Here is a 13914-nt window from a genome sequence, read left to right on the forward strand (position 1 = left end):
ATGAAATTTTGATGTATTTTAAACAATCCAAAACGTCCTTTCTTTGATAGTGCTGGAATAAATACTACCTTAAGCATCACTAATTTTTTCAGTTGCATCCCTTATAATGCTGTAAATTTAATACATCTTAGTCCTAGGTCTGCTTTGGAAATTATAATTTTTTTTTTTTCCTGCAGAATTGCTCCAATATTTTCTTGTGATGAATAATGCAGTTTTTGAGCTGCCTTTGAGTCTTGTCAGCACTTCCCAATCCCACATTTGTAAAACTGTGGAACTTTTCCAAAACATATTGTCTCATAAATCTTCTTTAACCAGAAAAATCTTGAAACCGTATTTTGCAGACCTACATCAGTGAATGAACATGGAAACTTTTCTTTTACAAATAGGATTATAGGAGCCCCATAAAACTCAGTTAAGAGGTTTTTCAGACCTTGCAGAGATTTTAAAAAGAAACTAAGATAAATACATAATGAAAATCCTATTCACAATGTCTACAGAAACTCTCTTCAGAGGACCTGTCATTGCATTTAACTATCTGCTCATAATTATTAAAAAGATAAACACTGTTGTAAGATGGATTCATTTTAATGCCTTGCCTCTCCTAGTGAAAATATATCCCTGCAGCTTCGCTGCTGTTGGATCAGACAGCATAATTGTGTGATCTACCAGATCATTTATCAGTGTCCTCCTACAGAAACTGGCTGTTTTTATGTAGCTGCTAGATTTAGCAGTCATTCTGAAAATTAAAAGGAGAACGTTTTACTTTGTGGCAAGCACAGCAAGTCAACAAGTTACAGTGGTTCTCCTAAGGTTGCACATTCTATTCTAAATTCAGATCTGACAATCTCAATATTTAGCTTTTATACTTAATGCCATGGCACTTCACACATACTAAACACAAGAACTTTCATATGATTCAGAAATAACTAATTTTTTGTGAAAAAGTTGTTTTTGTTGTTTATCAAGTAGACCGTAAGTACGGATCTTTTTCTCAAGCAAAACGTCACTGAAAATGATACAGTATAAGAAGTGCTTTTGGTTTAGAATAATTAGCATTTCCATACGAAAAGCAAGCCTGTATTTTGTCAAAAACTTCTTATCAGTAAAATACCGAGCAGTGGAAGCATTTTGCAGTCACTTTGCATTTTTCTGCACGTTCAACTGGTACAGGACAGAACAGCTTTATGTCCTCAGCAGTTCACTCTCATGCACCAGCCTCTGGGCCATCTGATAAGGACTGTTCTGCTCCTCTAAATCAGTACGCACATTAGGACCTTTGCTTAGCTGACGTAAGTATTTATCGGCCAATTCCAGACCATCTGTTTTATCAGGGGAACTCTCAGCACTCCAACAACAAACAGCCTGGTTTCAGTTCCCAGTCTTCATGATTTTATGTTCCATTTTGCTCATGACCGCTCAGACTAGGACAGCAGGATGGGGTAGGAGCCACGATTTCCCACTATGAAAATGAGCATCTTAATTTACAATTCCATACTTCTTTCATGTGCGCACAGAAGGAAATTGACTGCATTTTTTTTCCAGAAAGGAGCAGGTGGCAAAGTGGAGGCTAAAAATTCACGAGGGAAATAAATGAACCTATTAAGTTCCCACCCATGTACATTTTAACTAAATTAAATTTTCTCCTATAACCAATAATAAATTATTAACAGCATGATTGTAAATGGCTGTGGAAGTGTTGTCAGCTCCAGCAAAATGTGCCAAATTCTTCATTTTAGACTAAGACCACTTCATATTCACACACAAATATGTATTTGTGACTATATTACCTAAGCTAATTTCCAGTAGAACAAAGCAAAAACATCCATTTCCATCAATGGAATCAAGACTGAATCTCATGATCCAGTTGAATCAGTGGAGCCAGGCAGATTGGACATGTAACTGTCACCCTCTAGAAGAGCAGGAAATGCATCTTGTGGAAAAGTATCTGATCAAATTTTTGCTCACCCCAAAAGATTTGGGTTTCCACATGCTAAACTTTATGCCAGAACAGCAATAGTTAGAAGGTTTTGATCATGTACCACTAATGTATGTCTAGTTGACAAATTTTCATGATAGGCATATGGGATGGATTAAAAAAGATAAAGGTTCCGGAAAACTGAAGTGCATCTTATCTACTATGCAGAAAAGTTCTAAATTTCCTAAAGGCACAATGTAGATTTTTCTTCTTGTTCTGTTCAGTCACTTTTGACAGAATGATAGGAAATTTTAGCTTCAGTTCTTTGTCTCTAGAGAGACACACATGAACTGAAAATATCTACAAATGCCAAAAAGAAGCAATCTGTTAAACTGCTTGAAGAACCATAACTGGTGTAACACCAAAAGATTCACCGAACTTTCACCTGCTTATCAATACATATAACTGTCCATCAATGCCAGCTGGAGAGAGATGTCATGGAGTTGAAAATGTGCAGGACCTATTCAGAAAAAAAAAAAAAAAAAAAGAAAAACTGCTGCCATGGTAAATGTATATTTTTCCTTGCATCTCTTTTCTTAGAGATGTATTTCCACATACCACTGTAAAGGAAACATTTCCAAGAAACTGCATATACCTGATGTGCTGGAAGAACTGGCTTCCTCCCATGACCCAACAAACAGTGCCAAAAGCAGCTCTGCTTCCTGTAGCTTTTGCTTAGCTATGTCAAAGGAAAGGAGGAAAGGAGCCAATCTTTGGAGTAAGTCATGCTGTCCTCAGGTTTGAGGTTTGGCACAAGTTTCAGCTCTATTATCATGTTAAAAAATTCAATTATTAAGAATATAGTTTAATTAAAATCTTGAAAGTATTAATAAAATGTATAATCAACATAAAATATGGTAAAGACAAAAGAGCAGCATTCATAATAAAAGTACAACATAATACAAATGCCACTAATACCCATTTCAAACAAAAAATAAAAATGATTCATAAGAGAAAAGTCCCTGCTGTACTGATTTTGCTCTAAGACCTCAGCCTTTAAAACTGTGCAGCTACTTCAGTGTGCAACATTTATGCACTTGAAAGGAATCCTGATGGGAATGCTTTATGCCTGTTGTTCTCTGAAACAGAAGGAAAAGGAGTATAGGCAAATAATTATGGAGAGGAGAGGATTAAAAACCAGCTACATGTGCACAGAATACACAAGAAGAACCTTTCCATTTCCATCAGCCAAAAAACATATCAGCCTCTAAAAAGCCAGTGCATATAAATAATGTAGCTGCTTAGGTCATCTGCAAAGCTTTCTATACAGCAAAGAATTGAATTATGGCTTCCTGTTCCGTTATTTGTTGTCTTTGGTCAGTACCCAGGTGCATGGAAAAGTTTTCAAAGTAATGTTTATCACTGAAAAAGAAAATTCTTGAGAGCTACAAACTAACTAGCTTCTTTAGCAGGAAGAAGAGGATTTACTTAATGTTATTCTGGCACACAAAACATAAATCTGGTTTCAGAAAGAGCTGCTATACAGTCCAGGCTTTTGTTTCCTTCACAAATTTCACACTGTCAGAAGTGACAGAAGATTTTACAAGCCCTAGAGTGCAAAGCCTTCTGCATAAATATACATGTTCATTTTTAGTTATTAGCTCTGCAAGCTGTGTGGCTTTGCTCATATGATATTGTGAACAAGACAAATTTTGAATGCTCTGTCATTTATCAAAGTTCCCTTCAAGAACAGCTGCTTCATAGCCACTCTGGAGAGCTATGCATTTTACCCACAACAGTCAGAAATTAGGTGGATAAGCAGCTCCTTTAGCATCGAGAGGGAGACGATGTAATTAAAGGCTTGCAAAAGTTGGCCTCAGAACAAAACAAAACACCCAGGATCCTAATTTTTGATCAGTCATCTTATACATTAAATATATATTACGCCCAGAAACAGGAGGCTTAAACCCATTACCAAATGCAGACATCTAGTGCCATTTGAGAAGCCCTAGAGTATCTCACCTGGTCCCCAGCTGCTGCTCCAGAAGAGCGCAGGTGTCCTGCAGGTCCTGTGTCATATCTGCCAGCCCTGGGTGGTATCCCAGGCACCTGTTGGTGCCTCGGATGGCACTAGATGCCTGTGTCTGAGCGACTGATTCCCGCCTAGGCTGTCATTTCTTTACAGGTTAAGCAGATAGATGCTTCTTCAGACAGAAGATGTTCAGTTCAGAAATTACTGAAATCTACTTGAAGATAAACGGGAGAGGGGTTACATTTCTTCAGAGACAGAGAGTGTGTGGGATGGTGCTACTGCAGTATGACATAAAAAGCTGATCTCGTACATGTGTTGTGAGCAGAACAGAAAAAAAGAGAAAGCCAGAGAGACAGAGACAGGAAAAGCACATATATACTGCAGTGCTCTGAGATGTAGAAACACAAGTGCACTCTGTTTTGCATGATTTTTCATCTCTTGCAAGTGATTATAACCTGGATTAACCACATAGGCCATATTTGTTACCATGTCCAGGTTTTAACTCACTTCTCAAGCAAGCAGGACTCCCTTCTGACATACAAAGGAAAGTAATACATATCGTTACACCAAAATCTTTCTATACCACCAACGCTGTATTAAAGGAGTATTGATTATAACTGCCTCCACACTTCAGCTGGGTTCCCATTTATCTTATAGCCAGTACATTAACTGCCCTTTTTGATAAAACATTTGGCAAATCATCTCTTCTGAGACAAGCTATGCTCTGCTGTCCAAGCTTGGGCTCTATGCTCATAATCCATTTCATTAGTTACTAGGTCTGCCTACTCAGTTACCCAGGGAACACACAAGTGCTCCAGCGCAAGCAGCTCCCTCCTCCCCCCAACTGTCTCCCAGCACTAATCTCCCTGCATCCCCCCCCCCACCCCTCTGAGCTGAGGACACACACTGCTCTTCCCTGGGAAGAGACTGGCTGCAATTTTTTTTCCCCTCACAGCCAGTTCTGTGAGATCAACCTGGCCCGAGGAACACAGCTCGCAAGCTGCTTCAGCAGTGACACGCTGCAATGCAGGCCTCCACCTGGGCGCTGCACATTTGACCTCCGAATCCCTTTCAGATAGTTTTGCGTGAGGATGAGGAAGGAACTAAAGGATGAAAATGCTTAAAAGCACTGTTTATCTTATGTACATTTCTGAAAATTACAGCTTCTTGAAGAATAGCTCATAGTTTTAATGTATATACATAGTTTACCATATTCAGCCATTTTCTAGGCTTGTATATGTATATAGGCTTGTATATGATTGTATATGAGATAAACTTTAATTTACAAAACAAGAATATTTTTTGAGATTTTAAAAATATGTGAAGTTACACACATATGTTTACATAAAGTAATGGTCAGAGAAGAGGAATCAGTGGCTGACAGCAAGGAATTGAATGCCTAACAAAACAGACACTTACTGGTTCTGGCTGGATTTACTGAGTCTGCATCTTATGCATTCTCCCTCTCACTAGGACTGCAGAGAGTTTAATGAGTTTAGCTGACAAGAGTTAAATCTCTTAGCTCTCACGGTCTTCAATCTTTCATCTATATAAAATTATCAAATATGATTTATGCACAATACCATAAGCCAATAAGGGGAATTTATTAAACCAATAAAGTGCCTCTTTCCCGGGCTCTTTCTGTCTGTAGAATTTACAGATAACTCAACAGTCTCAGATTTGCCATGATCACAGTACACATACCATCCCTAAAAGGGTGATAAATACTACTTGTGATTTGTTTTGTTTTATGAGATTCTGGAAATGATACGTTTATGAATACAGTTGTACAAGTGTGAAAGGATTCATGGTCACTGCACCTGCTAATCTTTTACATAAACTATTAGTATCTATTTCTTTTTTAAAAGAAAGCATTTGTCAATGCAATGCCATTTCATCCATTACAAACTAGAAAAATGAACGTGTTTGGGCTGTGTACAACTCCTGTGCAATGCATGCAAGTAATTAATTCAGCATCTTTATGTGTTCAAATTTAGACATCATTTGTCTCTCCAGATTCACATTAAAGAAGATGGCAGTTCTATTCTTTTTCCACTATTCACTTTTTCCACTATATATGGAGAATAGTCTAAAATTTTATGGAGAATGTCAAATTTGATTTTTTAATTTTCCAAAAGCAAAAATAGTTTCTGGTGTAAAATATAACTTTCTAAAAAAGCAAAACAAAACAAAGCAAAACCCAAACAAACAAAAGCACCATCACCACATGTTCACACAGAAAACATATGTGAGAAAAAACATTTTGGAGAAATCTCTCATAAAAATAGAAATCTATCAATCATTAAATGGTTTGAAAGAAATACTCTCAGAAGAAAACTACAGTCAATTTCTCACATGAGTTCTTTGAAAAGTATGATTACATGGAAGGCCATAAAGAATCAGCAATGAAGTATCTGATCTTCATTTACAGCCTGCATATTATTCTGCTCTGCCATCACCCAAAACAACCTTAGCAAACGGTTGCTCTGTAGTCAAAAAAAATCTGAACAGCTGCTTCAGTTGAACCCACCCCAATTAAAAGTTTTACTATAAATTTTGCAGAGTCCTACCAATTTTGGTTAATTCATGGTTACAGAGAGAGGTTTTGCTAACATCTCAAAATGTCATCTTCACATACTTGTGTTCTATATTCAGTCTTGAACAGAAGAAAGTAATCCATATAAATGTAGTAAAGAGTTGCTCTTCACATTCTGTAATAAATACATGTTTAAAAGTTTCTATGTTGCATAATCTAAGCTTTCCTAATCTGTTTTCCTTTTTATGATTGGAAATTTCCCCAAAATGATTCTATTAAAAGAGTTTGAATCCCAAAGCATCTTGTTTGGAAACTAAACAAGCAAATAGCTGTGTGGATTTCTATCCATACATTTCTGTCATTATAATAAATCAATTAATTACTTCGTTAACTTAATTCTTCTGTTTATCAACACCGTGTATTTGCATAATTTGTATTTTGGCTGTGCTAAAACATTAAGATATAAAGTGGAAAAAACACTGTGAGGTTTAATTTGGTGGAATAGATTAAATTTTCATAGCACCTTCTGTCCAAGGATAGTGTGGCAGTCTATAAACAAGTTGAAAGTTACACACCAAATTTTTATCTCTGTTCTACAAATAGGGGTACTGAGGAACATGAGAAGCTAGGTGCCAGGGGTCATGGGAAATAACACACTTATAATAACTCTCTTGGCTCACAGGCTAATTCTTTGCCACTTTGTGCCATGTGTTTCTCCTGTATGCTATGCTACCCAAAACTGCAGCATGAAGACATTTCCTAGTTTTTAAGTTACTCTTCAGTCATAATCAGAAGAGTTCTCTCTGTTCTCTGGACTTATTGCTCCAGCTTAAAAAAAAAAAAAAAGGTTTAGAAGAGTTGACTGTGCCAGACGTATTTCATTTTCTTGGATATGAGTGATTGCATTCAGAGCAGTCGCAACCTTTCAGATAGAGCTGCAAGTTTATATAACCCTGCAAACTTTTAGCTGCCCTGATATAAGTCTCTGAAATACACAGAAATATAGTGCAAAACCTAATGAACTTCTACTACCTGTGCCTTAGAGGACTGTCCTTCCTTTTCTCAACATAGCTGTTCCTTCTCACAGTCCTCTACAAGATAGTTGGCTGATTTAAATCTTCATGATTCTGAAATTTTCAGAAAATGTAAGGTTGAGCAGAAACGGAAGGATAGATCTTCTATGGAAAAAAAGATTTTTTCCTACTTATTTTACCATAAGACATCAGCACTAAGCTGGTATGATACCAATTTGCTGTCATTGTAGCTGGTGCACCCAAGTGATATCACCATCAAGACTCATATGAAGCTTCAAAACAGAATGGTGATTATAAAGCCTAATTCTGCTTGGTTTTATATTCGACTATTAGAGATCTGGGCAGAGTTTCTGACATTAATATAATTGTAAGGTCACATCAATTACACACTCTTCCTCTATACTGAAAAGCATGTTTTGCAACAGACATTAACAAGTTAATTTCCTGCTAACTCAGCAATGTGCAGATGGGTGCTTTTTGTACCTTTTTGTCTGCTACAGAGTCTTTACCAGTGATTCTCAGTTCTCTTTAAAGTGTGTAGGATTGAGAATTACAGGCTGGAAAGGACTTAATTATGTCCAATGTCCTTCTAAAAGCACATTTAGCCATAATATCAGACCATTTTCTATTTATAGGCTAAAGGAAACTTATCAGAACATACAGTAACTGTTGCAATACAATGGATCCATAATACCTGTACTTAAATAACTTACTTGCTGAAGAGATTACAAAAGTAATGATGAAAAAAAATGGATTGTTCCATGCAAAGTAATTTGAAAGCTATGAAATACCATAATCCTATCAGAAACTCTGATGTACAAGCATTCAGTATTTTTACTGTACTGAAAAACAAAATAGGTAAGCCTATCTGTTATAAATCCATAAAATCAGTCTTTCACTACATGAAAATTGCCCTTATTTTCTATCCTAATTTTTAAATTAAAGACGAATCACAGAATTGTAGGGGTTGGAAGGGACCTCCAGAGATCGTTGAGTCCAACCCCCCTGCCAAAGCAGGTTCCCTACACCAGGTAATGATGATCCTAGAGTGCCAGAAGCCATAACAGTCTGACAAAAAGTAGCAATTTTCAGTTGCAGTTGAATGTGAATTCAAAATGCTTATGAGATAACACTTCAGTTGTTAACAAATTTATGGAGCTAGAGATAATTCCACAATATTGTTAAATTCAAATCACACTCATAAGAGCTATAGTTATTTGAATATACTTGCACAGGCAGGTCTAGAATGGAGACCATCTTTGTTTTGAAGTGATGTTTAGCTGTGTAACTCAGTGCAGCTCTTTGATACCAGTGATTTTTTTCACTAGAAAAATAAGCAATGATAACAAGATATTTTTTCATCTATAAATTATTTTATAATCGATATACTCAAAACGTAATAATACTTTACGTTTCATTTTTCTTCAAGGTAGACAAGGATAATCATCTCATTTTGTTGAAGGTTTTGCACAGGATGAGGTAAATATTTCAGTATCCTTAAATGATAGATAACCTGTTTTTCTTTAACTTCCTTTTCTAAATTTCTGTTACATAATGATTGAATTGCCATCACCAGTTCTACCGCTGCTTAGTAAATAGTAATACTAGTGCACAGTTACTGCCTTTTATTCATCAAGTACTTAAGGAGCTTACCATATTTTGGGTTACTTTCTAGATGTTCTGAAATGTCAATGCCAACATTTACTTTCATAATATAAGCGGTTATGCAGAAATAAAATTGCTTTGAAAGCCACTGGGACAGAGTCCACGTGATATAACAAAACGTCTAGGAAAGGAAGATCCACTTGCTGTTTAAGAGGACAAACAGTTCTACATCAGCAAATGAATGGATGGTGTTTCCCATGTACAATATTTACAGCACTTGTACTTGTTTATTACTAACCAAAAGCATCCTCAAAACATACCTTTTAATATATTTACTTTGATTTTAGTGTTTACATGCCAAAAGTAGGAATTCCGGTCAACGATACCGATGAAGAAACTAATTACTTAGCTACACTTTCTTTTGAAATGTCTCTGTGTTTTTTTACAATCAAATCTTTTTACCATCTGTAAATAAAGTCCACGGAATTAAATTGAAATATGTATCAGATTTCACACAATCTTGAAAAGTCTTTGTACCTAAGATGTGGTATTCCTCACATCATTTAAAAATTCCTATGACCACTGCTTGTCTGAAGTCCTCTTCTGCTGTGCACATGGAGGAAACTCCACCCACTGGTGAAGGTCCATTAATGCTATCAGTGGAAGAAATAGCTCTTCAAAACTCAGAAGTCATCATGTGCCTTAGGAGGAACAGCTGAAACACGTACAAGCAGATCTTGCTGGCCTTATTTCCTCTCATTCAGAATGCACAGATGTTAAACACGTTTTATGACTACTATGTCAGAAGTCTGTATTTCTTCATAGAGAAGTTCTAATGGTTGATTGCCAAACGTACAACTTGAATTCATAACTGTTTTTCCTGATGTACAAATCAAATCAATTATCAGCAAACAAAAGACAGAATTTGTCCTTCAATCAGCAGAGTACCTAAGCATGTATGCAACTCTAAAGTCATGACCAGCCTTCTGAAGTCAACAGACTGCTTTCGTGCTTAAACTTCATGAATTTGAGTGTCAGAGCAGATATCATCTGAGCTTACCTATTCTGATCGCATGAATTTTTAGAGGTGCTTTTGGTCAAGATCATCAACTCTTTTCCAATTCACTTTCCTCTGCAATTTTCAAGCAGAGATAAAAAATGGATTTCTGGGTTATTTTCTGGAGATCCCTAGTAGATAGAGCAGAGAACCGCAGGACCTATAGGTTACAGACTACAAAGCACATGGCTGCAACAGACACACGAGCCTGGTGTCACACTGTGAGATCTTTGCAGAAAATCTTTTTCACTTTCCACAACATTTTATGTTTCACTACATCTCCAAATAAAATTACAGTAACTTGACATATCAAGGGCTTAATTTTGAGAACTACTCAGTAAAAAACAAAAACAACGGTAATTGTGACTTACATCCCCTTCTGAACATTGAGATCTCATGTTCCAACTATAGGGCATTAGAATAGATAATTCTGAATTTGATCAGGGGAACTACATGCAGATTATGAACTATTTAAAATTCTTCCAGTCTTTTTCACAGAGTTTAATAAGATTTGTTTCAAAAACTTCAATGTTTGAATCATTGATTTATGCATCGTGGTACAATGGAATTTGCTTAATTGTTACATTTTTAAAAAAAATCTTTTTATTACTACAAAAGAAATAATGAGGATTTCTCAACAAAATGCCCTGCAATCTTCCAGAAAGTGATCCAATTCATTTCTCCCAGCTGTTGGTGGTATGGTAGTAGAGCTTGAACCTTCCCATCAATATTCCACTACATTTTGTTGCCATGAGACAGATGGCAGAGGGGCAGTCAGACAAAACACCATCTGATTCGAAAGCATGTATGAAACAAAGGTGTGCCAGTGAAATCCTCCACATGGAGAAAAAACTTACGGATACCTAACAGTGGATGGAAGCACAGTGAAGTGGTGGGTGGTGCATTTCAGCAGTAGCAAGTGATGTGAAAGACAAGCCATCTTCTGAACAGCCATGCACTATTGCCACACCACAAAAAGAAGAGGGTGCCAATCAGTTTATCCATGTGAATAGGCTAACGGTGATGATTATGTTGAAAACTAGTGCTTTCTTGTTGAGAAATGGCTCTGAAGTAGTGTTACTGTGCTCTTTGCATCTGTTGTAGTTTCCATGGAAATAAGTAGGAGGCATTGGTTCAGGAGTGATCTACACACGTCTTCAAGAGGCTTTATTAACAGAATAGAGTACAGCATATTGTATTTAAGAAATTTTTTTGTTTTAATAATTAGCTCTACAGGAAGAATACAAAACTCATTTAATCATCATGCAAACTGGATTCCTACCGGAAAACTTCCTTTTCTATTTAAGATGCTCTGAAAGTAATGCCTCCTATTTATTTCCATAAAAACTGTAATACACAACATCATTTGATAGAGCAAATTCCCTGTTGCAAAACACTTTTTCAACAGTCAGCACCACTAGCTATTCATGTTCAACATCAATGAACAACAGCCTGCATGCTGTGTTCATAAGAACCTGCACCAGAGTAGGCAAATGTTCAGAGTTGCTGCTGCCACTGCTGAAATGCATCACCCACCGCCTCACTGTTCACACATCCACCTTTTGGCCCCCATAAGCATTCAGCAAATGAATGTCAATAGGTGCCACAGCTGGTATGCTGCTGGCTCATGGCCAACCTGTTCACCAGAACACCCAGGTTCTTCTGTGCAGAGCTCCTTTCCAGCAGGTCAATCCATAACTTGCACTACTGCATGCAGTTATTCCTCTCCAGGTGAAGGATTCTACACTTGCCCTTATTCAACCTCATAGGGTTCCACTCCACCCAACTTTCCAGCCCGTCCATGTCTGGTTAAATGGCCTTCTGGTGTGTCAGTCACTCCTCCCTGGAGTGCACACTCCCTGTACCATCAGCAAACTTGCTGAGGGTGCACTCTATCCCTTCATCCAGGTCATCAATGAAGATCTAAAGTCAGTACTGACCCCTGGGGTACACCACTTGCTACAGGGGTCCAACTAGACCCTCTGCCACTGATCACAACTGTGAGCTCTGCCAATGAGCCAGCTCAATTCACTTCACTGTCTACTTATTCATCTCACACTTCCTAAGCTTACCTACAAGGATGTTATGGGAGGCAGTGTTGAAAGCCTTACCAAAGTCAAAGTAGACATGCCCCCTCATCTACCCAGCCAGCTGTGATATCACAGAAGGCTGTCAGATTGTTCAAACATGATTTTCCCTTGGTGAATCCACACTGACTACTCCTATTAAGTGAAAACATTAAAAGAAAAGGGAGTGTAATTAACGGGAACAGGAGAGAACAGGAGACTGGACCAATCTTGACTATAGCAGAAGGTACAAACAGGATTTAATAGTTAACTGGAAATTGTCAATATTACGATTTGACTGTATTCTTCAGGAATGGAGGTGAAGTTTAAATGCAAGGTAGGAATCTGGAATAAAAGTTAATAGAATTTAGGGCAAAGGTGAAAACAGGAAGAAAAGATTGACTGGAAATAGAGACAAATGTGTGCATGTATAATAACTGTTCAAAGCCCTTGGACAGATTTGCACAAAATTCTTAGTTGATTCACTTAAGCTCAGTAGGCCCAAGAACTACATAGATGATGAATCCTAAAGCAAAGCTGTCTTAATTTCTTCAGTGTTGGGATAATTAATACTTTTGTATGCTCTGAAGGGAAAAACTTAAGCTTCTCCTAGGCACTGAGACATATCTTTTAAAGGTAAAGTGTTAAATTACCTAACTAATATGAACCTGCCAGGATAAAAATATACATATCCCAATCATTCCTTAAGTCCACCACTACCTTTAAAAGGCACTGATGAGCTACTGGTGAGATCTTTCAGATTTTCTTTTTTGTTACAAGCAACAATTATCAGGAACAGATTTACAGAGGAAATAATTTCTTACATACCAATGTGTCCTCCCAATATGTCTGTCTAGAAAGAATTAGTCAAAAAAAAAAAAAAAAAAAACACCAAAAAAAGCTGTGAAAAATGCTAGAACAGAAAGAAAAATTGTGATGAAGGCAACTATCAACCAGTCATTTGAATTTGCAGCTTTCCAGTAATAAGAACATACTTTAAGAGAACAGCCTACTGATTAATTGAGGAAGCATTGAACTATGAACCATTAAGATTTGGGGTTATATAAGGACTGAACCAAGTAATCTCAACTGACTTGTTGATGAAGCAGCACGAATAGAGTAGAATTTACATAACTGGATTTCCAGAAAGATTTGAACACTAGAATACCTAGAAATATTTGTGGGATTTTTTTTAAATGATTACTAAACAATGGCAAAACATTACTAAAATTGTCAATTCAAGCTATCTGAGAACAAAGAAGATTTAGAAGGTATTGCAAACACACAGGAAGCAACATTATGAAAAAAAAAAAAAACCTCATAACATTGGAAGATAAAATATAAGAGAACATATTTCATATCTGTTTCAAAGAGAGATGGAAGTATGCAATGCTGAGATAGACTTAATAGGACCAAATAACCATGCTAGAATGTCACTGAAAAGCTCCTATAATTCACAATTAACTACAATTTAAAAATGAAAGAGGGCGTTACACCTAATGACTTTGAGAAAAGAAAAACTGGAATTAAGTTCTCCTATAGCCAAGTTTCTGCTATAGAAAGCAGAAACTATTCAAAGTATTTGTCAGGAGCTTCAAAGGGTCAATTAAAAGTTGTAAGTTAAAAATAATTAAGAATAGACTGGTTCACATGTGACTAGACTGACAGC

The 13914-nt window shown here is 36.8% G+C and overlaps 1 protein-coding gene across 11 annotated transcripts in view; it reads right to left on the reverse strand.

Moving 5' to 3' along the window:
* Positions 1–13914, reverse strand: part of PDE1A (phosphodiesterase 1A) — a 199863-nt gene that overhangs the window by 68589 nt on the left and 117360 nt on the right. The window contains exon 1 of one of the 11 annotated variants that reach the window (XM_048952860.1): positions 3938–4194. The exons of the other annotated variants lie outside the window; for them this stretch is intronic. Coding sequence (XP_048808817.1) covers positions 3938–3993 — 56 coding nt within the window. The 5' untranslated portion in view covers positions 3994–4194. Of the gene's footprint in view, positions 1–3937; positions 4195–13914 lie in introns of those variants that run through there. 11 annotated transcript variants of the gene reach the window in all.

This window comes from Lagopus muta, chromosome 8 (assembly GCF_023343835.1).
Source record: "Lagopus muta isolate bLagMut1 chromosome 8, bLagMut1 primary, whole genome shotgun sequence".
Lineage (NCBI taxonomy): Eukaryota > Metazoa > Chordata > Aves > Galliformes > Phasianidae > Lagopus > Lagopus muta.